Raw genomic sequence first — 27,392 nt, 5'->3', positions numbered from 1 at the left:
GGCCACCAGCTTGACAAAAAACTTGGCTCACACAGACAACTCAGGGATTGCCAGGTACAGCCCCAAAGAGGCCAGAGGAGAGGCCACATCACACACTCTGCAGTGCCTCCACCTCCAGATTAATAATAATGAGATCAGAAACCACCAAATGCTCTAACTGGTGAACAGTTCTTATCCCTAGCCCAGAGAAACATTAACAAGTCTGAGTTTCTGAGCACCTATATCCCACATGACTAAACCGAAACAGTAGTCCCTGAATTTGTGGATACGAACCTACTATTATTAAGCTAAATAAAAATCATGAAAGGATTGAGAAGCCTGGATGCTTTTTTGCCTGCCTGAGCCTCCTTGCCTGAGGAAGACTGAATTTGGTTGCAAACGATTTCCTCTCTAATCTTCTAGCTAGCTTTGATAGGAGAAAAGGCATAGGCAGGCAGGGAAAAGGCATTTTTAAGAAGCCAGCAACATCATGTGATTTGGGGAAATCTGTCAAAAAACTGTAGAGCTTGTGAGGTGAAAAATGAACTCAAGTCTCCACGACACACAGTCTTTGATTCACACACTCAAGAAATCTCCCATGTAGGGAGGAGTGAGTACCCAACTTGCCATACCAGAAATCATACTGCAAATAATACAATATCCACACTTGCCTGCCAGTTTCTGTCACTTTACTGGCCAGGATGGAGCTCTGCAAATGCCACAGTCAGCCCAAGCACACCCTTCTTCCTCTTGTGCAACCGTTCAGCATGGAACCAGTCCTCCCATCCTGCTGGGACTGCCACCCATCCTGTATCCTCAGGTCACTGCTTATAGATCTCTGCCACCTCTAATCTGTTCCAGGTTAAATAAAATATATGTGGTTTTCAAAGGATGGTCCTTTTGGGCTAATCCCAGCCTGTTGGACAACTAAATGTTTTTTCTTTAATCTGCTCTTCGCTTCTAAAACACCATGAAAGCCTCATTTGAGGTTAGCTGCTACATCTGGTTTCGCAGTTATAAAAGGATCATTACTGGAATGGAGAAAGTTACAAACAAAACGTTAATTTGTAAGAGCAAGCTAAGGCCATACATTGGCATCAGACAGCATCACTGGGTTTAAGAGGTTTATGGGCACAGGCCATATGTTTTAAGTTGTGGCCAGCTGGTTTCCTAGTTGGGCACAAACACTACTTTGGAAACTAAATGGCCAAATGGAAAGCAGGAGTGAACAACTGAAGGAAATACTCACAAAGGCTAAAATTTGGCAGAGGAGAATTTGGCGCAGTTCGGGTTCGGTCAATCACTCCCCCTGTGCACAACTGAAAGGACCTGAATTAGGCTAACGTCTTGGAGGAGCTGCTTTCTCCCAGGGAGGAGCAAAATTTGCTTTTTCTGAATAACGCTCTGCATAAAGAAGGCATTTGCAATTATGAACACTTTCACTTGAAGACTCAAAATTAACGCAAATGTCTCTCACCACACTTAAGGCAGGAAAAAATGACCTCATCTTTCAGATATATTTACAGTTTAAAAAGAATGGTATCAAAATATAGATGTGAAACACTAACAAGATACTGCATTTTTTGTTTTGATGCTCCAGATGCAAACAGACAACAGTTATTAGGCTTTTTTTTTCAGATATCTGTCTGCAAGAAAATTTGCTACATATTTTAGACCCTTTTGCACATCCAAATATGCTTACTCATGCAAAATTTATTTAACCACATCCTTCAACGGAAAGAAAACTGAAGGGTAGGATTAATTAGCACAGCATGTTCGATCACTTTCTTTAAGGGTTCCCTGTCTGTTTCCATGGTTACACTACAGGAAGAGCGACAATCTCGTTTCAAAAAGACAGAGCTTATGGGGGATCATCAAAACTTCAAACCTTAATGGCTAGTGTGCATAAAAGCCAAAAGGTAAATGAAGAGATCACCAGGTGAGCTCCCAATATTTACATATTGCTGCTTGAGCACTTTTTTGTCTGGGAAGATGGAGGGAGGACCTCCTGACAAGCAGTGAACTCCCCTCCAGTTCCTCTGTCTTCCGAAAGATAAAAGGTCAACACGTGTCCCACTGTTGCAGCCTTATTTTGAGAGAAGGAAGCCAAGCATAAGGCCCAGTTATTACAAGTCAGGTCACGTCAGACTCACTGGGGAACTTGTGTGTAATTATGGGAAGAAAAGACACTGCTTAATGTTCTCCAGGCACTTCTATGGCCATTATTTATCCAAACTGAAAGAAGAAACTGTTCTGATGCATTACACTCTGCAAGGCTTGCACCACAGCATCTACCTGTACTGTGACACAAACCACAACTTTCTTTTAACTCATTCATTAAACAACAGCTCAGGACACCCTGTGATGCCCTGTATTTAAAATACAGAGGGAATGATCTATGCCCATGTATGTATAAGTTTTTAACACACAAAACCTCCTGCTGCCTCCTACTCTGAATTTAAAAAAAAAAATAAAATAGAAAAGTAAGAAGATATTTCATTCCTTGGTAAATACAATTTTCTCTGCTTTGTCTGGCTTTATCTTTTATATCAGACTAGAGGTTATATCTGATTTTACCTAGCATCGGTTATTGATAAAACACATTGCACTGATTTACCACTGTGATTTTAAAATTGTATTTGGCTTTTAGAAGAGGCTATAGCTATATCCAGACTCGAGACCTATTCAATACACACACCTTTGGCTACACGAGCACAAATATTAATATTTGATATCTCTTTAGCTGCAGGACAGCTTTCTAGTTAAGTTCATACAACAATCAGGAAGCCTTTGTTCACAGCGAATATGATTCTGCAAATGAGGAAACCTGTCACGTCTGCAAAAACAAGGGCTTGCCAACCATGTGCACGGTTTCCCTTTCCATTATACCTTAAATATGTTGAGCTGTTTACTATTTTGATTTAGATATATCAAAAAGGGCCCCAGCAAGGCATACTGCAAAACAAGGGGGTTTTTGTTGCTGGTTTTTTTTTGATTCAGATTCTTTCCGTGCTTCCTTTTTTAGCCTCCTGTTTTGTTTATTTTAACAATTACCCAGAGTGTGAGGTAAACGGCTTATAAAAGTGTAACTATGATTCAGTAGCAATATCGAAATATTGCTAATGTATTCTATTGTAGATCATGAACTGTCAACTTCACTTAACCTACTTGCTCAGCTACTTGTTTTCCAACAGAAATAAACAGTGAATACCTGAATGACAACAAAACAGAAGTAAAATGGGTGGAAACACTGACACTGCTTCAATGAAGCAGTCATCTCTCTAACCCAGAAGTCAGTTCTCAGCAACCAAAAGTGTCCTGCAGCCTTTAGGACCCTCTGCTGTTTACCTGAATGCATCTGTCTCTAAAATGCAGCTTTACCAGAGCAGTTAAATTCCTTTCAAATAAGATAAATTACCTACAATACCCTATGTCCGAGTCCTAATATGGACTGGATTATGATAATGCTGTTCATTTATAAAAGTTACGCACTATCAGGGAGAGCCTAATTAGGTTCCCAAATTAGTATTCCCAAAATGCACTTGAGCAATGACTGGTCTTCCAGCCTGGAGTCAGTCTTCAAGAGACGGAGAGCAGTAAGTAAGGCAAAAAGCATGTGCAACTCTGAGCCTGTCTGGTTTTTCCAGCTGTATCAGTTGTTCTAATAAAAGGCTATTTTTCCCTGCAAATTTTATCTCATGTATGTCTTCAGACAATCACTTACAGTAATGCAGATTATAATTATTCTGCTCTGTGAATGGGACTCAACTGTCAATTCGACAAACATAACTTACAGAGGCGATGCAGAAATACTTTTTCTGCTACCAAAAAGAGCAACTCTAGACCTTGTGAGAAGTGTTTTTATTTTTTCAACAACTCCAGCATCATCTCTTTCGTCATCACCTCTTTCCTCTGCCTCCTGAGCCACCCAAAGGATCATAGGCAGTAGAAAAGTCGGATACAAGAAAAAACTCAGCTGTTGGTTGTATATTAAAAGATCCCTTTGATTACTTTGACTGAAAGCCATCCTAGCTATAAAGCTGCTTTAAAATCCTTAGAAAAAATTTCTGACACATTTTGAAAAAGCCCACTGATGCTGAACATGTACTATGACTGTCAAATTCATTCATTGTCTATTAGCAGAAAGAAACACACTAAAAATTCATTTCCCATCAGAAAGTGTTATGGAAGTACAAAAGAAATATACATTCCATTTTCGACACCAGGAAAATATATCTATTCCCATGGTCTTCTGGGCCAGGATGAATATGTTCAAACTGCCTCTGCTAGTCTAGAAACAGAAAAATAAGTGTGGGAAGGAAAAAAAACCCCACAACAGTCTGCACCAACACATTCACACAGATGCAAAAGCTAACAGAACTCAAGGACAGAAAGCAACTTCACATCAAAGATAACTTCTGCATTACTGAAGAGACCTGGATTCATTATGGATATGGTATACGTGCTCACAATACCTTAACAGTTGACTGATTTAAATCTTGCTTTCCAGATGCTGGATTTTTATTTAATGATCCTCAGTTCATTGTCTCACAAAAAAATCTATACGAAGATGATGCCCTCTACTCCTTAACAACATCCCAGCATGAGCACACCACTTCGCTAATATGGCTGTAAGTGAAAATGTCAGAATTACTCATTCCACAGTGAAGTTATTAGGTTTGAAGCAAAGAGTTAACAATGGCTGAACAGATGGTTTTAAATTAGGAAGATCTGCAGAGCGCAGGGAGGAAGTTCCAGGAAGGACAAACAGGCAGAAAATAATTCTTCACTGAAAATAAGAGGTAATGCAGCTCAGGATATTTTAATATTCCCTGAGAAAAGAGAGAAAACTGGGAAGCAGCTATGAATAAATGAGGCCAATACTGGACAATGGTTTGAGTTTAGAAGAGAATAATAGTAATAAAACAATTACATGTGGACTTTTAAGACATATGAGCAATGAACTTGTTGAAGACAAGGAAGGTAACAGACAACTTTCCTACAAGTAAAAATGAACCAGCCCTTATCAGCTGGTACCTCGATAACTTATCACTGGATAAAAATGCATTAGGTACCTGACATATTGCATGAGACAGGCAAAATACAACATACAGGTAAAGAAATAAATACACTTGCTCTGTGCTGTGCAAGACTTATCTTTTTTAGAATATCATCATGTAGACAAACTGCCTTCCCCTTCATTCAGGTGCTAAGAGGACTGACACATACCAGATTCAAGCCCATGGTATACAGGGCAGCAGTACCATATAAATCCTTCTAGTTGAATGTTGTATTAAATCTGACAACTGAAGAACTGTTAAATAAGCACAATTTGGTGCTACTGTAGTGATTCACAGTCATCCAAACAGAAACACAAAAGCTAAGTTTCACTGAGAGTTTTATATTCAACCATCTAATCCCAGTTGTTTGCACTCAGGTTAGTTTTGTTTCTTAACTGACCACACAACACTGGCAGTGACAAGCAAACACATAACACTCTCTCCATCTATTAATGGGGTCCACAACTCAGCGCAGTTAATTTGTGGAGCACTGGAACACTGACAAAAGGCAACGATAGTTGCATGACCACTGAGATGGTTTTTTATGGAGTGATTTATTCCAGTGGGATATTACAATTTTGCTGATCCGTCATTTCCCATCTAGAGGTAGAATATCTGGAGAACTTTGATGAAGAGAATACCTCGTCATGGTCAACTACCAAAAGCCTGATCAAGTACCTGCAAATTTATTTACAAACAGATCAGATTCCAGGAACTGGTCTAGGATAGTTAATTTAACAAGAACAGAGCTACATGGAGAAGCAAGTATTTGAACAACATTAACATTTACAAACAGTACTTTTGAAAAGCAGATCTAACAACTATTTTATTTATAAATCAAACACCACTGCCACTTGACATTACCCTGCAGGAGTGGAATTTGTGAATTTGAAAAACTGTCACCATGTGGGTGTTGAAAGCATCAACTCTTACAGTACAAGGTCCGACTTACCTATAAATGGCACAATTCTGCAACTACCAGCCACTGACTCCTGGCCCCCGTACTGCACAGACAATGCAATTAAGTTTGATGTGCCTTATCTTCCAGCTACAGTGTCACCTGAGCATACATTTCTATGCTGCAGGACATAGCAGCATTAGTTCCATTATCCACCCTTGTCTTTAGAACCATGGCTGCCCCACCTGGCACAAACAGTTCTCTAGTGACCACGGAGTTTAATTCAGGCAGCTTCCAGTACCCAAGTCAGACTATTTATAGATAAAACAAATACTCAGCTGATTTTTGTCATTGCTACAGTATGTTACACTCTGCAGCTTACGTAGTTCCTTAGCAGGTAAAACGCTGTTTTGGCTGTTCTGCCAAAGAACTCCAGTACATTTTGCATGTGCTGTAACATTAGTACATACATTCACATACTATGTAACACCCACAGCATCTAAAAATACATCTGCCTGCTCTGGCTTAAGTCAGAGTAAAATGATCTGAATACCAGTACAGTATGGTACAGGCATTGGTGCAAAACCACCAAAACTAAAAAAATAAATAAATTCCCTCAGTTATGCCAAAGCTTTCTGAAATACATCAAAGGACAAAACAACTATAGGATACTTAAAGATTTCACTAAATTTTAATATTATTTTCACTTTGCTTTCAAGTGTGAAATCATTAAGCAGACCTGTGTAATTACTGTTGCTTCTCTAAAGCAACATTATAAAGCAACATCTTATGACAGGGAACTCTGGAGTCTCAGATTCACCTGTTCAATTGAATCGCTTCTCAAAACTCATTTAATGTCTGTGTCATCTTAAATTAGCTGAATCACAAATCTTAGAAGGAGAGTTTTATGTGAGAGACATTCCAATATGCTTAGGTCTAAATGATTATTTGACTTTGCATCAGTAATCAGGCATCTGTATTCCTGCAGAGCCACCTAATCAGTTCTTAATACAATTTTGTCACAGAAAAGAAGAAATTAAAACAGGCAACTTAATTTTAAAAAAAGTTACATTAGAAGAGCAACTAACATTATCTACCTGGACTTGTGCAAAGCATCTGACACTGTCCTGCACAACATCCTTGTCTCTAAATTGCAGAGACATGGATTTGATGGATGGACCACTCGGTAGAAAAGGAATTGGCTGGATGGTCACACTCAAAGAGTTGCAGTCAATGGCTCAATGTCCAAGTGGAGAGCAGAGATGAGTGGTGTTCCTCAGTGGTCAGTACTGGGACCGGTGCTGTTTAACATCTTTGTTGGTGACATGGACAGTGGGATCGAGTGCACCCTCAGCAAGTTTGTTGACGACACCAACCTGTGTGGTGCAGTCGACACGCTGGAGGGAAGGGATGACATCCAGAGGGACCTGGACAGCCTTGAGAGGTGGGCCTGTGTGAACCTCATGAAGTTCAACAAGGCCAAGTGCACATGGGTCAGGGCAATCCCAAGCACAAATACAGGCTGGGTGATGAGTGGATTGAGAGCAGCCCTGCAGAGAAGGTATTGGTTGACAAGAAGCAAAACACAACACGATAATGTGCACTTGCAGCCCAGAAAGCCAACCGTATCCTGGGCTGCATCAAGAAAAGAGTGACCAGCAGGTAAAAGGAGGTGATTCTGCCCCTCTACTCCACTCTGGTGAGATCCCACCTGGAGTGCTGTGTCCAGCTTTGGGGCACCCAACATAAGAAGGACATGGACCTGCTCGAGTGGGTCCAGAGGAAGGGCATGAAGATGACCAGAGGGCTGGAGCACCTCCTCTGTGAGGACAGGCTGAGAGAGTTGGGGTTGTTCAGCCTAGAGAAAAGAAGGGTCTGGGGAGACCTTATAGTGGACTTCCAGTACTTAAAGAGGGCCTACAGGAAAGATGAGGAGGGACTTTTTATCAGGGAGTGTAGTGATAGGATGAAGGGTAATGGCTTTAAACTGAAAGAGGGTAGATTTAGATTAGCTATAAGGAAGAAATTCTTCACTGTGAGGGTGGTGAGGCTCTGGATCAGGTTGCCCAGAGAGCTTGTGGCTGCCCCCTCCCTGGAAGCGTTCAAGGCCAGGTTGGACGGGGCTTTGAGCAACCTGGTCTAGTGGCAGGGGGGTTGCAACTAGATGGTCTTTAAGGTCCCTTCCAACCCAAACCATTCTATGATTCTATATTTCCATGAAGAGCATTAAGGCTGTGCCTTAACAGTATGATTCTGGAAATACGTAGTTAAAAAGGAAATGTTCCTCGTGCAGCATCTTTCTCTACAGTGATACTGAAACACTGAAATGCCGCTGCCAGGACAGCAAAATTGGAGCTATACAACCAAATCTAGTCTATTATACACAGATGTAAGCCTACTAAGTCAGTAGAATTGCAGAACCCTGTATCGTAACTGAATAAGACAAGTGAAAATTTGTTAGTACTGAAACCAAGCCATCCTTTTATCTATTCTTTCATTTAACTTAAGGAGTATGGATGTACTTCTCCATGCAATGCTTAATAAAACTACTTGTACATTGCAAGAAAAGGATCCCTGATAGTATTTTGAACACATTTTTCGACAAAATACTACTGTCACATTATTAGTACCTTTGAAATATTTCATGTTTTATTTAAACCATTTACTATTTCAAGTTTGCATGTATGAGCAAATTTTAACTACAGGTGAGCACATCTCATTTAGCATCACATCCTGCAACCCATATAGCAAAGCTGGTGGTAATCCTGAGCACTATAAGACAGAATGGGCAAAGAATTTCCAAATTTTCAAGAAGCTAACATTAGGCATTTGTGTTTATCAAGCATATTTCAGTGCGACCTTGCCTTTTTTTTTTTTTTTTTTAATTTATTTAGTTTTGTCCTAAGGTCTAGAGACAGTTCAAAGCTGAACCAAGTTTCCAGCCTCCTTGAATAGTCCATAACTTAGTATCAGTGATGACAGTATCGACATTAAGTTTTTCTCTTCTAGTGCCTCGTACTCTGTATCAGCTTTTACAATCAAATCAATCCACTGCAGTTAATATCTAACTTAAAGACCATTGCAATGAAATATCCTTAAAAGCAAATACAGCCTCAAGAGCAAATATTACTGAAAAATTTACTGTCCAAGTGACTTAAAAATTGCTGCAATAGAGAAGGATAAGATTATGTTCACAGCTGTGGGTGGGAATAGAAGAGATGACATCTGAAAGTCTCCTCCTCCCTTATTTCCAATGACCACAGAAAAAAAATTCTATAATATCTGACATGTAAGCCATAAAAACCAAAGGTGGGAAAAGCTGAACGAACATTGGAGGAGAGCTTGGGCACCTTTATCAAGGCAATGATCTAACCAGTCATTCTTCTCACCGTGTAACATGGAAGTCATGCAGCAGAATTTCCTCCCCATGCAAAGCGGTTGTTAATGTTCCCACATCATCCAGATAAAACGCTGCTGATTCCTGATCTCCCACTTTTAATATTGGTATGTTTGTGTCTTTCAATATTTTGCTCGACCTCTCAGTCTTACAGTTTGATTATTTGTAACACATATAAGGGTGTCTATGTGGAGTTAACATTTGTACAGCTCTTTGGAAATGTAAATCACTGGAGAAGTGTTAAGGATTACTACAACAAGCACTGCCTGACCTCTTCTCGATATCATGAAGGCCAATTGCTGCAGAACATACCTGCAAGTGTGATTTTCATTCACATCAGTAAAAATTGTGCATCTATAAATATATTAATATATCCAGCACTGTGTCCTTCAGAAGGATGAAAAAAACCTGCATAAATTATTCAAAATTACCTAGATAAAAACTGACTGTATTACAGTAACGTAAGGTTTTAAACTGTCTGGAGCAAAACAAACGATGCTAATAAATTACAGAGCCATCACCTCTTTAAAGTGCTATCTCAATTATGGAATTATTTCATATCGTGTTAAATGGCACATTTCTCTTAATGAAATGTCGGTCTCTGTTCACGTTAATCTTTTTCTTTGCATATCAGTATTTTTGTTCTCACTTATGATGAATTTCTTCTTTAATCCACACCATCTTCCAGTTATCCCTTAATTTCCACATAGCTGATTATTTCCTGTGTAAAATAAATCTGCATAACTATAAACATATTAATGAAATTAAAATTATTTTAAAAGTTGGCATATTTTTCCTCATTATATCATACAGTATGTTCTCTTAAATAAGGAAACATTAAACAAAACCATAATCAGACCAAAAAAGCAAAGATGGAGAGCACCAGCATGACTGTATTTGAAAACTTTACCATGAACTTAGGTGTCATTTTCCCCCGTAACTGCCATATCAGAAACAAGCAAAGCAGCTTCAGAAGGATAAAGTTTTAAAGGAAGTTCAATATGTTAAATACAGAGGCTTGTAGCCACAATAGTCAAAAGGCTAAGGCTGCAAAAGAAGCAAGATGTGTAGGAAGAGAAAATGTTCTCATATAAAACTGATAGGAGAACACAGTCATGTGACTGAGCAAGGCTTTTTTTCAATTAAAATACCCCTCATCACTACTGTCCAGATCTTAAATACATTTACAGATTCATTCGGATGGCTGGATCTCTCTTGTACAGACAGCAAATCACAGTTCTCCCAAGGTTTTTGTGCAATTATCACACAACAGACTGGTTGACACTTAGGTGGGAAATACAAGACAATGAAAAAAATCCATGATTGTGATAATAATGCAAGATTACAGTCAGCATTCAGCTAGTTGCAGTAGAGATGACATCTAAATCCCACGTTATTCTTAAGTACAAAACACTGAAACAGATTTCTCATCACAGTTGTTTTAATGGTGTCATAACCAACTTCCTTTATTGCCCTTAATGGATAATTAAGATGCTTTCTTCCTATTTAAAGGCTCAACAGAACTCTGACTTGTAACAATGGGAAACTGGATTGAACCCTAAGTAATCAGAGATGTAACAGGAGACCCATCTAGTGAGTCACACCAATCTTCAGGTCCTTAACGGTTTATAAAAAAAAATTTTAAAAAAATTTCCTTATCAGCCAATAATCCTACACAGTGCTTCTCAGTGGGAAGGGCTTAAGTTACAGCATCTACTTTAGTAATAGCTGAAAAGGCTGGTATATTTAAAGAACTTTAATTTCAACTGTTAGAAAGCAATCAGTGAAGACTGACACGGCCAAAAATTCAGTGTGTGGCTCTACTTTGTAATTTACTATTACTAGACAGAAGTTAAAGACCTAGTTGAACAAAACTGAACGTCACAGTTTTTGTCGAGTGCTGTCTCCAGAGAGTAAACTTGTGTCGAATCTATTCTTTCCCCCTAGGCTATCAAACCCAATTTCTGTCCGTAAGGTATTTTTCCTGCATTGACTCTCATGACAGTAATTTTTTATTTAGATTTACCTGATACCACAATAAAACCATCAGATCTATGAAGCAAATTAGACTGAGGTCCACAATGGGAAGAACTAATCAAATAGATATGAGAAACAAGAAACATCTGCAATGGCACTGGACCACACAGCCTCCTACATCTTCACCTCTAAAACAATTCACAAAGGAATTCTGCCCAAATGCCAGAAATCAAATCTACCCTTTGGCACTGCTGTCACTTGAGATTTCCTGCCACCTACACATCTCCTCTTCCTCTCCACCACAGATCTCTTCTGGGCAAGATGAGAGAAGGTCATGGGCACAGCACATGAAGCCCTAGCTCCTGGGAGGGGAGGGGAGGGCGGCAGCTTTGGCTACTCCCTGACAGCAGCCAGTTATAGTGTTAGAACACTGAGAAGGAACATCTGTGGATGGAGGGAAAGCCTGTCATCCTGAGGAAAAAAGTGACTAACACAGCAGCCTGCCATGAGTCTCTGGGTCCACAGTACCCACAGCATTTGCAGCCTATGTGTTTCACCCTTCCTCCAAGAGAAAAGATTTGAAGGTCCCCTAGCTACCTACCAGCTCCGCTCCTGAGCTTTGGCTTCCCTTTCACTGGATCTAGAAAGCGACAGGGACAGCAAGGGATTTTTTCACTGACTTGGTAGTGTGCATTCGAGGTTGTGCCAGGACAAATGCACAGTCTGCTCTGCCTTTCCAGGCCTCCAGCCCTGGTGCCACCATGAACAGCACTATCAGCTTCTGCTCTCAATGGAAAATGCTGTATTTACAGTTAATTACAGAAATAACTGTCTTTTATAAAGACCTGCAAGCTAACTCAAGTTTGAGCAGTTCAGGTTTCACTTTCCATGTTCCCACTTAGCTTTTTTCAACTTACAACATTGTCACTGAAGTCATCTTCATTTCACGGTATTTAATACAAATATAGCCCTCAGAGAAACCCATTACTGACCTTCCTGGGGGTTACAAGAACAAATCAGAGGGGAATAAGCTGCACCTGGGGTAACAGCAACCTCCCACAGGAATATGGAAGAGAAAAGCCCTTTTCTTTCTCTGTTAAATCCAGACAGGGTGTTAGAGGTGTTACATTTGGGGTAAGCTGGTTCCCTTTATCAGCAGCAGCCTCTGATAACAAAAATCCAGACAATTTCCACCATTTCTACAGCCCCGACAAGGCTCGCTGTTGAGGCAGCAGGAGCCCACTGCGGGCCAGCTGCCTCAAAAGTGACCCGGACTGCTCATCCCGAATGCCAGGCAGTGGCAGTGCCAGGGCCCATGGTTCCTGAAGCTCGCTGGAAGCCAGGAAGATCAGAGGGAGCCAGCCCATGTAACTAGAGATGCTCTTGGAGCAGTTTTGCAAACAATTTCATCAAGCATCACTGACAACATAAAGTGCCAGCTCTCCAGGCACCATGACAACTCCTTATACCAGCATCTTCAAGAACTGATACTCTGTGGAGCATTTACACAGAAAAACATAGATGTTATCCATACAAGCAATCTTTTATGCTATCCAACCCTTCATATGAATCTTATATGGTACATTATAAAGAAATTCCTTATGGGATTCTTACTGTGAAAAAGGAACTCATTTTTTTTCAAGTTGTCAACGTAGCTTTAATCATTTCACAGTAAACTACACAGCAATAGTCCTGTCCCTCATGATATATCCCTGACATGTTCCCCACAGAAAAATCTATATGGAAATTCATGGAAACATCCTCTTTAATACTCAGATGCAGTTTTAAACTGCAACTCCATTGAGTATAATTCTCTTTATTACAAACCTCAAACCTCTTTGCTCCTGCTATCTATTATTAATCATCCTATGTATCTAGAAGGATGCATAGTTCAATCACACTTACTTGATTCTTTCTTTAACTACATCACAGGGATTTTTATTAACAAAACTCCGAAAGCTTAAGGCAGGACTTCCACCATAATGCCGACCTCCTACAGCTTCATACTCATCCAAGGAGATCCTCAAAACCAACAGAAAGCTGACAGAAAAAGGTGGCTGCAGGGAAGTTTCACAAACAAGCAATGCCCTGAAATACAATCCCTAGCAGCAGGTTGATCAGCTCGCAGATAAAGCATGACAAGGGCCCAACTAGTAATTTGGCCAGTTTCTCTCACAACTTCAGAAGTGCTACCACTGCCTCATACACTAGTCAAGTTTAAATGTTTCGTTCTTTACACCCGTGCCCTGAGGATTTTCTCAATGCATTGAAAGGTGATGTCAATGTGCCTACCCTCAAAATCTATATAAATGTTTTATCCGAAAACTTCTAGTAACAAGTATAACTATGTATTTTTCAACCCAGAAAGCACAAAATTATGTAGGATATGTAAGAGTAACCATATTATGATCAGATTAAAGGTCCACACTGTCCCTGGAAGAGACAGAATATTAGGCTGCTAGTGGATGTTTTGGGACAGAGAACAAGAAACAAGGCACAGAAAGTGTCCTTCCTGGAAAGTCTGACACAGAAGATGGGACCCACCTCCTACCTGATTGTTATCAGCTATTTAGGGACTTTGTGTTATAATTTATTAAGTATGATAATCTGCATGCAAACATAACTGATTAGCCAATCTTGATTTATATCAGCATACAAAATAGCTAAATGCCAATACCCAATCACTAAAAACCAAAATAAAACAAAAAAAGCATGGTATATACTGAGTCACAGAACCACACAAGGAGAATTCACCTAGTCCAACCTGCCAGATTGCTCAAGGTTTTGTCCGGTCAGTGAAGCAAATGGAGATTTCACCACCTCTCTGGGCTGCTCCAACGCTGAAGCACTCTCATAGTGAACATTTTCATCCTTACAACCAGTTCTGTTTCAGCTTATGACCATTATCGCTCATTCTCCCAATGTGCACCTCAGTAAAGACCACCATCCTGCTATGCACCACCATCCTCTTGGTAATCCTCTGTTAGGTACTGGGAGACTGCAAAGCTAGTCATTTCATTACAGAAGGCAATCCCATGGATCAAACATGATTTACCTCAATTAAAACTGGCAAACACTTTCTTCACATGTACAGAAATTACTTCCAAGCACACTCTCGCCATCATTTTCCCAAGCATAGTGGTTGACTAACCTGCAGTACCCCAGATGTTCCTTCTTGCCCTTCTTGAAAATGGGTATAACATTAACCTTTCCCCAGTTATTGGGGACATCCCCCAATCTACATAGTCTTTCAGAAGATGACAGACAGCAGCCTGACAGGGACAACAGTCAGCTTTCCCAGTACCCTCAGGAAGCCTCCTGCCTGGACCCATGAACTTGCATGGGTCAAGATTGCTCAGAAGAAATCTGACTCAGTTCTCTTCCACTCACCCCTTTCCTCCCCAGACCACATCTCTGAGAACAAAGGCCTGTGAAATCTTATTCATGAAGATCAAGTCAAGGAAGTAATGGAGCACCTCGGCCTTATCTGAGTCTGTTGTGACTAAACCACCTACCCCAGTTAGCACTGGGCCTACATTTTCCACAACCACTTACTGCTTTTCTCTCTCACGCTCTTCCAGCATCTTACCTTGCCTCCTCAACACCCTGTTGTTGCCAACCTCCTCCTTCACCTCAACACATTTTCCTCACAGAACTTTTGTTGTTACCATGTAAACTCTTCCAACACCTCAGACCCTTCTGCCTGTGGCCCCTCAGAAGCATCCTCATGCAGAGTCAAAGATAATATACCTGGCAGAGCTTGTCGGTTTCTCTGGTGTTTACATCTGTATTTGCACCTACAGCCTCTGGTACATATTTCTTAGAGGTTCAAAGTGACATTTTGAAAATAAGGGATCACTGAAATGACATATGGCATTGGTTATAATACGTTCAGTATGAATACAAATCACATATTTGCTTAGATAACTATTTTGCTTAGATTACTAATCATGTGAGCACAACTAACTCTTGAAAAAAAAAGATATTCTTAGTGTTCAATGTTTGAGCTCATGCTCCTATCCCACTGCCATACAGTCATTTGACACTGTTTATAGTTAACATAAATGCATTTATTCTAGAAAGATACCTCGCTTTTAAAACTGCTTAATGACTCTTCTAAACAAAGGCTCAAAGATTATCTTTTTTTACATCAATACACATTCAAAGGCCAAACAAATGCATCTGTATACGGTGCAGAGAAAAGTTTAAGTGAGGAAACTACTAACCAAAGGCTAAGGAACAAATGTGCAGTCAAGTCTGTGTGGTAACTAGCATCAAGCACAGGCTCTATTAATTTAAGTTTGTAACTGGTTATGGTGTTACTCATTAAAGCTTTTTAATACTTTACTTCTACTGAAGACAGGCATATGTGCAGGAGAAAATAAACAAACCCATAGACAGCCAAATTCACACCACAGAACCAAAAATAATTCTTGCACTTCATTTTATAAGGAGAATTCCTAATATACTTTAATTTCCTCTGGAATTTTAATTAGATTGAAAAAAGAATGAAGGAATGGAGCTCAAGGACTATTTTTCATAGCAACAATTATTCAAGATGTAGTCTCCCCTATTACATCTTCTCAAGAAAGCCATTTTTTATAGCTCATCCATTTTTAATTTGATAAATCCTCTATGTTCCGTTCTCCCTTTTCATTTGACTGCTGAGTCTTCTCATAAACATTCATTTCCTAGCAGCTATAGCACAATGAACAGAAAAGCAAACCATGGTTCATCTGAACAAAGACACTCCCACACAGTGGAGTATCTACGTCTAGGAGCCCTGCCATAGAAAAACACATGCCCACAGTTATTCAAAGATTCCACTTCAGCCGCAGTGCAATGCACTGGCAGGCATGAATAGCCTTTCTTTTACCTTGTTTATTCAAGAACTATGATCCACTACAGCCTGCTTTTAAGTTATTTGATATCCTGCACTGAGGAGATTAAATAAACATGACGCCAAATGAAAAACTTCAGCCATGCTGTTGATTTTTTATAAACTTCTGAAACCAAAATCTGAAGGTCTTGCCCTTAGAGACTAAAAGGCCTTTGCTCGAGGATTTTATATTTATTGTGCTAGCAAAGTCAATCTTATCTCTGACAGAAAGTGATTTCTTGATAGGTTCTCTCCTGCCTTGAGTGCATTTGAAAGCAAAACACCCATCTCTCTGATTTCCATACTGATCCTCATGTAATTAATCAAATATACAATCTAAACCAACTTCCTTTCCAAGCACATTATTGTGAATTAGTCATTCATGGGAGAAGCATAAAGAGAAACAGGACTGTATTTTACATCTTGTTTAAGAGTCTTTCGTGCTGGGAAGATGGAAGATGTGCTATAATAATACAGAGTTTAAATAAGTAAATATGCACAGAGGTGCACACAGAGAGCACATGGGTGTGCTCTCATTTCTCATGCCTCCAGTGAAAGAGGTCATGACCCTTCAGACTTTAACCTCAGCACTTCTAATTTTTCATCTTGATTCTCAGAAGATAAATTTAACCCATCTGGTTTTCAATTTTACGAGGTCATGAGCCATGAAAGAAAATTTAGCTTTTTAGAAAAAAGGAGATATATAATCTTCTCTCAGATGTTCTGTTAGCTCAGGACAAATTTACAAGAGAAAAAAAATCCTCTCCACAATATTATATATTCATATATCTACTACTGGTTATTGGTTTTGGTTGTACTTACACATCTCTAGTCTCTCTCTCAAAATAATACACAATGGTCAACCTTAAATTCCTGCAAGCTGGGAAAATCCTGCCTTTGATGTCATCACTGGGATATTTAGCCTAGTGTTACAATGAGACGATAATTTCATCAGAAGTGATAGCTATAATTCTTACTACAGCAGAGCAAAAACAAACGTCCCACTCTTTCCTCTGCTCTATGACAACATCAGGCAATACAACCAGAGAGAGGTCAACCTGCATCTGAGCTGGACATTTCATTGATTGGTTCACACCTCCAGCAAGGCATTTAACAGTGCTGGTGAAAGGTGGGTTTGTTTTCTTAAAAACACAGCTGAAAAGTTTGCCGTCTCCCTCTCCCCAGATACAAAAGTCATAGGGCTTCAGCAACACCTCGCCCCCCTGCCATCTCCCCGTGCACACACCCCCCCCCCATGAAATGTTTTACATACAAAAGAGTTTGTAAAATCATCTACAGAGTTTTCATTATCCACCAATACTAGAGCACCATCCTCACAGTCTCTTGAAGGACTTATAATATGGGGATGCTTAGAAGTCAGATAAGTTCATAGTGTTTTATACATATAAATGATACAACAAAACTAGTCATCTCAAACAGCACAGCACCTTCAACAGAGGACTAAGTCATATTTCACTACAAAACCACTTAATGATTCACCTGTTTCATGTACCTAAGAGATGAAATCTCATTGTAGAATGCAACATGCAGGAATGCTTTTTTTTAAACATATCTTTAAAACACTTCTGGCATCTTCCAAGTTTTGAAAAAAAACAACAGAAAATGATATGTAAAACCAGATAATAACTGTTTCTAATACTAGTTCTCTAATTGCCTTACATCCAAAGGCCAATCAAGCTCTTGTGCACTGTGTCCACCTGAAGTCCTGTTCCCTTCTCCAGCATAGCAAATACACACTGAGCTGTTAATTGCAGTAACGCTAATTAAAAGACAAAAAACCATGACTACATTAACAGTGAAATTGCCAATTAACACATAAGGCTCCCTCATTACTGCTGCTGCATGAAATGTGAAGCCTGATGTGGATGGCAGTCATAAAAATAAAAGACATTTTTTAAAAGCCAATAGGTCACATTTTCAGCTTACTTCAGAAGTTCTGCTAGAATCAGTAGCTGAGAAGTTGACCTACAGGAAAGAAAGAAATTCCTACAACATTTTGTAAAAACCACTAAAGAAAAATATTGCCATTTTCCACAACTGCACTCACAATGGTTTTCAGAGGAAAGAGTACTTGCCCCAGTAGAGCCACTAGAAAGTGGCTTAAAAAAATTTAAAAAAGGCAAAAAGGCTAACATTTCAGTGGACAATTTCCCCTAACTCTACACTCCACATAATGCTTCCCCAATAAGGGACTAATGGATACTGAAAGCAGTCCAGGTGATCCTAGTGTCCTTTATTCTTTAGAAGGAGTATTTATTCTTGTGACCTTCAGTCTCTTTCAATGACCATTTAATGAAGGCTAATCCAGATCTCCACAACCCTAGAGCTGCTTCCATAAAGTGATTTTGCTCTTCATATAGGCTATATTTCCTCAGGTCTCTCTCATTTTTTCCTCTTTTCTTTTTAAAGGTTTTGAGTTCTAATTTAGAGGTCTCATGGTAAGTAACACTGAAATAATTTCAGCATTATCTTCCTTGTGAGAAATGGAGTATATATTTGTTTTTCACTTGCTCCCTTTTAATCAAGAATTTTGTTGACCATAATCAATTTCTTCACTCAAGAGAAAAATGTGCAATTATCTACAATGAAGAAGGTGTGTCTAAGGAATAGGGTGGGGGGAAGAGAAATCAATGGAACCATCTGTCTGACATTCCTACAACATTATAAGAGACTTGTAATTAACTGCTTGCCTACCAAAGTCTGCCAGCTTTAACTCCCCCGTGTCACTGATCAGAAGATTCTGTGGTTTCAGGTCCCTGTGCAAAATGTAACGCTGGTGGATGTAAGACAGTCCTCGCAGCAACTGAAATAAAAATAACTGAAAAAGAGGGGGACAAAAAATGACCTCTGTTAATATTTTGCATATAACCACAGGTGATTTCTTCACAATATGCAGGGTGCTTGCATATTGTGGAAACATCGTGTCAGAATTCCTCCCAAACTGGCGTAATTCCCACCCATATTTAACACAATGAAATTTCCATCTAAAAAACATGTACTTTGCAAGGACTAACCCCAGCCTCCAAGCCCTAATACATCATAGATTCAATTTGCCTACTTTAAAAGACCAAGAGCAATACAACCATGTGCAGAAGGCTCAATTTCTATCAAATTATAATTATATTCCATTTACCCATATGGCCTTAGAGATTAGGTGGTAGCCTGAAGACAGATGTGTATCTTCACTAATTATAGGAAACAACAGTACAGGGTGGAGAGGGATGGGGAGATAAGGCTGGGGGATGGGACAGTGGAGCTAAAACAAAGAAGAAATTAATAGTATAACAATAATGCCTGTGTACGCAAGGAAATCTGCAAGTATGATGGGTTTTCTCCTTCCAAGTTTTGTTTTTTTTTTTTTTTTTAATGGGAGTTGCTTATGTTTTTTTCATTAAGAAACAATAATTCTCACTGCATCTAAAGATGACCTTTGAAACCTACTTATAATAGTCTTTAAGGTAAATTTAGATAGGAACCTAACTCATCCCCACATGTTTCTTTTAACCCTTCACTGGACTCTACACATGCTTTCCCTAGAGCTAAGCATTAATATTGTGTATTTTTGTAAGTTACAATTATGAACAAAGAGCTGGATGACAGAGATCTTTTGTCCTCCCCTTTTCATCTCCTCTCCCATCATTCTCCTGCATTCTTATTGGCACCTGCTGTGAAAGGCTTTTGTCAATACAAAGGGCGAATGATCGTTTCCCAGGAGTTTTCTTTGCAGTTTTGAAAAATCTCTCCTAATATACAGACCCTTTCTATTGTCTGAAATATTTTAAGAAATACTACAGTTTCCAAACGGGAACATGAGTCTTTGCAAAGCCAAACACAGAGGATTCAAGAGTAGATATGGACCTCATGCCTCACAGCTCAGTGGCTGGTGAAACGTGCTCTCTTGAAAGATGTAGAAACCACACCAACGATTTTGGAAAAGTCAACCCAGGCACACAAGAATTTCTAATCAACTTGCAACACAAGCATCCTATTTAGTGACTGCTGAAGTGAGGAGACATTATAAAAAGGGTTACAAAATCTGATTATAGAAGAGAATAAAGGCTGACATGAAAGAAACAGAAATGTCATGTTACTGAAGTTGAAATGAATTTAATTGCATTTCATTTTTTCCCTGAGTGCAGACAAAATAGACTGTATGTTTAGCTATTTAGCCAGGGCACAAAAAGCCATATCAATCACCTTCTTGCCAGGATTGGATCTAACAATGTGGTGAGGAAACCTAAGAGCAAAATACAGAAACGAAAGAATAGCAGGAAAGTCGTAAGTAACATGCACATTCCTTTTTCAATTGTGGTTAAAATGGAACTCATGGTACACAAAAACTATTTTAATAAGGGCAGGAAGCAGAAACAGCTTTCATTACAGCCTTAAAATAGATATTAAATTCTATCAAATGACTTCAGAATAATATTTTTTAAAAATAAAAGGATAAGGAAAGTATCCAGTTTTCTAGGCTAAATCAGTGGTATTTAACTTCAAACATTATTTTTAAATATGCAAAGAAATTTCAATTATGTTATCTTACAGCACTGTAATCTTTATAACTCAAAATATATTAATGTGGGCTTTCATTTGGCTTTAATGCAGAGTTAAGTGATTTGACACAATGTGCTAAAAAAACCAAACCAAAACAAAAACTTCACAGCTGAACAGAATAAACGTCTACTCTTGAGGACAGTTTTGCAATGTTAGCTTTATTCCAAGCTTGTAGACATGCTATACTCATCTTGCACTTCCACAAAAGTCAAGTAATTCACTCACATACACTGTATCAACTGCTTCCTCCTTGAGGAGGATCCTGAACGAGAAGGGGAAAAAAAATCCCCCTGAATTCATCACAGGGTAAGCTCAGCCATTGCTTTGTTGCTTTCTCTTTTCCTTTACACCTTTGTTTTTATTTCGTAATACTAAATGTGAAAAGATTTAAGTGAAACCATGAGCCTAATGCCCGTCAGTAGAGCATTCTGCAAACTAGGCCCTTTAGGTTTGTTTGGGAAGAAAGCAACAGTAAAAGAGGCTCTCCATTCCCAATGGTTCCCCACTCGAAAAAGAAAAGACAAATTGGAAAGAACCATTTCCGGTGCCTCAGGAAATGCTTCTGCCTTCTCACAGTCAGGTTCCCTCCCCTGCTTTTGAGGAAAGCCCTCTCCAAGAAAACCATTCCCCTTCAAGACTATCTGCATTACCTTCACGAGGAGAGAAATGAATGATGGATGAGGTACCATCACCTCTTACACCCCTACACCCGATCTGAAATCGGCATACCATCTATCATGGTCATCCTCTGATATTACTTGCTCCTTCCTCCACCTTGCTCAATTCTGATCACTATGAAACCTCAGCCTGGGGCTTCTGCAGGGGGTTTTGAACAAGCAACTGAACTGCCATTTCCCTACAGCCCTACAGACCAGAGGACAACTCTAAAAGGAGTCAATGGCAAATTCCATATGCATTTCAATGCACTGGTTGTGATGGTAGAAACAGTACAGAGTCTCGGTTCTTGAGCTTTCATGTTAGAAATTTTAGCATTTGCACGGACATACACAAGGCTGTATAAGTGTCAAATAACCTGTAATAAACTAGGACATCACGTGTGTACAGTTTGTTGTTAATTAGTAAGAACAGAGGGTTTGGTGATAAAATTAGATTCACAAAATGACAAGGGTCATTGTGATGAGAGTTGGAACAGAAAACAGGAAGGGGATTTGTCTCTAGAAGTCAGGTTTTCAGCAAGGCTTAACATTAGCAGGCTCAACACTTTACATTCAGACCTCAAAAAAAATCTAATACTTGTGCTTTGGGCTTTGCTTATTTACTATAGCCATGAAAAAAATACCTTTTTTCCCCTAACAGTTATGTAGCTCTCACTTTAATGAGCAACATATTTTAATGAAGAATTTTCATTGTCAGTGAGAAAAATGAATGCAGGTCAAAGCTAATTTGGGGTTTATAGGCTGTGATATCAAAAGAATATTTGCAGTTCTTAAAATTCACAAGAGAAAGCCCTCAACTCCACAAAAGGGTTAGCACCTACATAGTCTTTCAAGTATAAGGCCTGGATAGCCACTTGAGCTACATGCAACATTTGACCAAATGCCTGTTTAAACTAACTACATTTTCTGAGAGACTTGCCAGCTGCCTGTATGAACAGCCCTGCTTTCAAGGTGTTTTTCATGAGCCTGGGTGAGTGTACAACCTAGACCATTACATGCATACATCTAACAGCTGCAAGATGGCTCACGTGCAGCAGAATGCTTTACTATCTTGTTGGCCTCTGAATGCCACGTAGAATCTTGAGCTCTTCTCATCCAAATGAGCTTAGAAGCTAAACACTGACACAGATCATCCAAAACTCATCTAACGGGTGGGACTGATGGGAGTTAACACTTTCTGACTTTGGTTCAGAAAGCTCTGATGAGTCTAATGATAAAGGCGGATGCTCATGTACAGGTGATACTCTGTAGAAGTGCTCAGATGACTCCACATAGTTGCTCTTCATTCCCAGAGATGGTAGAGTTTCTGGCAAAGGATACCAGGCTAAGTGAAAAGCAGAAATACACAACATGCCCAGAGAGATTCTCCAGAAAACATGCCATTTCCACACGGTGTCTGCTGAGGCATCAAGGACCCCAATGACAAGAAGGATGCTGCCCAAGAGCACAGACTAATAAGGCCTACGAGGGCTTTTTTAAGTCTTTACCTGATGGCACAGAGGGATTTCTGAATTATTTCCTGCACTTGAGCTCCTTTACCACACATTGTACTGTGGGAATAAAAGACCTGGCCCTAAATACAGAAGTAGAAAGCTACATGGAACCTTTTAGTCTATAGAAGACGCACAAAAATCTTGGCTCTGCTCTCTCTGCAGCAAGAGACTGCAAATAGAGCTAAGCTAACCTGGACCAGGAGTTCACATCAGTTCAGAAGAAAGCTGAAAGCAAGACTGGATTAATGTGTCGGTCCTTTAGCAAGCTCATATTGCTGTATTAGCATAGTTACTTTCAAAATGTAATACACAATACTGCACAAGCTTATTATCACTCATCACTGATAACACAAATGCTCCTGCTTGCCGCATGTATCAAAGCACACCAGCAGGGTATCACGTAATCACCTGAATTCCCTTATGTGTATTCAGCATCAATCGATATCATATTCAGTCTTAATAGGCCATCAAATCTAAAAATAGCAGTAAAAGAAACCCCATCCAGGACACCTCACCTCATGCTTACAACCAGTGTACTTCTCCCTATTATCCAGAGGATATTACAGGCTTCTGTGAATTATTGGCTATTTACAAGGGCAAAAGGAGCTAATAAATCCCCACAGTACTGTCTCACAGCCTTGGAAATAAATACAACTGAACACAATGCTCTGTTACGTTCCGGTTACTAGATAGTTTGGGAGTTACAGATCTACTTGCTTTAAACCATTAATATAAGCAAAAACTACTAGTAATATATATTATCAGAGAAGCAATGAGAGTCTCTGACTTCTGCTAGCATATCAAAAGTTCATCAAGCACAATCTTTTTTATCACTGTTGGTTTGCTATTATTTTCCCTCCTCCCAAGCAGGATAAAATTCAACTTTTCACTTCTAACAATGTTCTGGGGAAATAGTGAACATTTTAGGTCAAAGCTTTGTAGACTCTCTTGCTTAAATTGTCAGAAGAAGAAATTCCAGGAATGAAGTGTTGACTTGAGATGAATTTGCATCCCTAGGAATAAAGGACCCTATCTGAACAAAAAATTGTTAGCCATTTGAATCAGCGTGATTTTCATGACCATAATAAGTTTTATCTCAATAAAAGGTTCTCCCATCTGACCTCCCTGGAACCAATTGAGTTTCTCCAAAATAATTTTAAAACAATTCACTCCAAAATGCATTTATAACTTGTTCCTGCATTCTTTACATGACAGTCTTACAAGACAATGTCACATAAAAATGCATACAATACAGCCACTGGGAATGCACATCACATCATTACTTTAAAAAAAGATACAGATTTTTCCACTTATTTGCAGCAGAACTGAAAAAGGAAAGAGATTGGAAAGTGTTAATTTGCTAACTTCTATTCTCTTTGATGTTCTTTTAATAATTTTTTGTCCCCTCTGGGTACTACTAGTCATTTGCAATGAGGAAGGTGTGCTTAATTAACTGAGTATAAAGACACTCCCTTATGATCAGTTATCGTCATCTGCTAATGTTCAGTAAGTGAAAGACTCTTTCAGATTTTCTCTCCTGAATGGCAAAAGTAAAAATAAACTCAATTCAATTAAATCTCCTTTTCTACCTTTCACCATTTTACTTCCATGCTGAACTAGGTCAGAGTGGCAATTGATGCTTCACCAATTTTAAAGACATTGAAAAAAGTGTTTTCTTCATCCCTAAAATATTTTCATGTTTTTTACTGTATGTGAACCATGAGGAGCATACAGACAATAAATTACACATGCACACAGTAGATATGAAAGCGACATTCTTCTAGCATGAATTTTAACACACTGATAAAGATTCTGCGTTTACTGTTCACAGTTGTGCATATTATCAAACCATTACTTTAAGTGACAAGACTGACATAAAGTAGAGAGAAATGCTGATGCCATATTTAATGTCTGATAACTAAAAAGTCTAATTTAAATAATCAATTCTCAATGCCATGTGTAAAAGACAACCTTAATTTGGCATAACATTATTCTGTCTGCTGTACACCTGCTTGTTCGCTGAATGAGGAATGAAAAATAGCAACTTCTCAACCACATTAAACAGCGTCCCTTCCTACTTAGCATATCTGTTGAAATATATTTTTAATTGAACTCTACATGAGCGGCATCACTAATTTCAGCGAATAGAAGAGAGATTTCAAAAGCATGACATTAGTTAGATTTGCTTCCAGTAACAACTGATAAAATTAAAAGGACCACCATAGTAGGTATTCACCTTAGAGCAAAAGAGTGTTTTCTCCAAATTCCAGTGAGTCAATATGATAGGTGATTCAAGACATGAAAATTCATTATAGCTGGATGTATTATCATGGTTTAATTGCCCAGTTCCTGTGTACCTAAGACTATGGCAATCAACCTCTTGGTCAGACATCCCCAGTTACACACAGGCGCTCACATGCCACAGCTTCCCCTACATGATGTAACCACACATTTGTCACATACAGGTGTAGGACTGGCCATGTGATTCAACACATGTCTCCCACAAAAAAGGGGAACACAAACCTCTTGTCCATGCTACAGACACTTATACAATCACACAATGGAAAGAAAACAGAAGCACACCAGGGAGGCCTACACTGATAACACAACTGTAACCTACAAACCAAAGGATTTTTATCATACTTTTCAGATACTACGCTTTACTAACAAGAATATGGTTTTATATCTTATTAATAATGAACGGAGCTGCTGCTTAGCAAGAGCCAGTACGCAATACTCTGCTACTGCCAAAGTTCAAGCAACTGCACTTCAAGTGCAGTAAGCCTCACGTGGATAGGATACAGGAGTTGCCTAATCTTTCCATGTTCTGAATTCTTCCCTACCCTTTGTGCTTCAGATTATTTTAAAGCTGTAATCAGTTCAATGATAAATATTTATGTTTACAAAAGACAACTATCCTATGGCTTTGACTCAGATTAGTGATTTTCACATTAGTCATTAAATGCCAAAATTATTCATCTGACAAAACCAGATTCAACTTTAAAAACTGCAACCATTAGTTAAGGACAATGTTCACAGTACTGCTGTATGGAGAGGAATAAATGAATACCGCAAGTGATTAAGTGCCAGAGATTTCTGATAACAACAGATAACATTCACTGTATTTCAACATTTTCAATTCAGCATGCACTTCATCTTGTTTAGGCAGCCAGTATTAAAACCTTGCTTTAATAAATCCAGTATTTTTATTATATATGATTTGGGATTTTTATTTTTTTTTTAAACTTAGAATGCTATAAAGTTGATCTTGAGCATTTAGCACAGAAAAATATTGCAGCATCCCATTATGTGTCAATAATTCCTATTAATTACATTTCTTTTAAACTATTTTTGTAGAGTTTTAAGACTGAAACTAGTTACAGGTTTTTTGCTGAAACTTAAGCATATTTTTACAGAGATTATTGAGCTGTCCTAGGAAACTTATATACCCAAATTCTACTCCACACTTTCCCACACAGCTTACGTGTGACCTTGGCAGTCAACTATTTTCTCTGACTCAGTATTAGAGTAATACAACCACATTTTCAAAGGTTGTGGTGGGAGTAGGGCTTAGTTGGTTGAGGTTTTGCTTCAAAAATATCCACCAATTATGCATAGAAGGCTGCAGTGCCCTGCTTCCTACAAGCAAGGAAGGCTCAGAATTCAGGTGGGTAAGAGCTGAAAGCCTTGAAGGCTCCTGGGAGAAGGCTGAATATTCCTGTTCCCTGCGTGCAAAGTTCAACAAGAGGGTCTGCCTATTTTTTCATATCACTTTTTGGCACTGGGAAGAGAAAAGGTGACCAGGGAGAAGAACAAATCAGAGCAGCAATATTAGATGGAATAAGAACAAACTGGATAGTTCCTTTTCCCTCTGGTCACAGTAGACGATAGGAGCCTTACAAGTTGCCTAAAGTAAAAGATTTCAAGAGTGATTAAGACAACAGATAGTTTTTGTCTGGGTGACAGCCCCGTTGTCATTCAGGCTGGTGTTGCACAGATTGAGGAACAGTGGGTCAGAGGCAAGTGTCTTTTTATTTTGTCAAAGATTTTTTTTGAAGTCAAATGCTCACACAAATTGATATTACCTCTAACACTGCAAGTAGAGGAAAAGAGGCAGAGAGAAAAAAATGAAGATGCTTCTCCCAAAAGACTACAGCTACTTCAATGCAGCATCACTAATTAAAAAGCAAATCAGCTTTCATTAATAGATTTATTTTAAGGCAGAAATGACAGATGCAAGCCTGTGATCCACTTGTTCCACCGGTAATAGGAGTTACAGAAAACTGACTCAACTATAAAATAAATGCATCAAAACATAAAGAAGAATTTACTTGCGTTACTTGGAACGCAATAATACGGAGTAAAACTGCAGTTAAAAAAAAGATGATATTTCAAAGATTAAAAGAAGTTAAGAACAGTTACATTTTTCATGGGACATGCTGAAATGCAAAAAAACC

At 39.0% G+C, this 27,392-nt stretch overlaps 1 protein-coding gene across 6 annotated transcripts in view; it reads right to left on the bottom strand.

Annotated features, from left to right (window-relative positions):
* CDK14 (cyclin dependent kinase 14) overlaps positions 1–27,392 on the bottom strand; it is a 321,627-nt gene that overhangs the window by 139,518 nt on the left and 154,717 nt on the right. For all 6 annotated transcript variants that reach the window (XM_074835205.1, XM_074835223.1, XM_074835248.1 and 3 more), the window contains one exon: positions 18,906–19,029. In XM_074835205.1, coding sequence (XP_074691306.1) covers positions 18,906–19,029 — 124 coding nt within the window. The remainder of the gene's footprint in view (positions 1–18,905; positions 19,030–27,392) is intronic.

Source organism: Strix aluco, chromosome 1 (genome assembly GCF_031877795.1).
Source record: "Strix aluco isolate bStrAlu1 chromosome 1, bStrAlu1.hap1, whole genome shotgun sequence".
Classification (NCBI taxonomy): domain Eukaryota; kingdom Metazoa; phylum Chordata; class Aves; order Strigiformes; family Strigidae; genus Strix; species Strix aluco.
The sequence above is the reverse complement of the archived record's forward strand: the minus strand, read 5'-3'. Positions and strand labels throughout refer to the sequence as shown.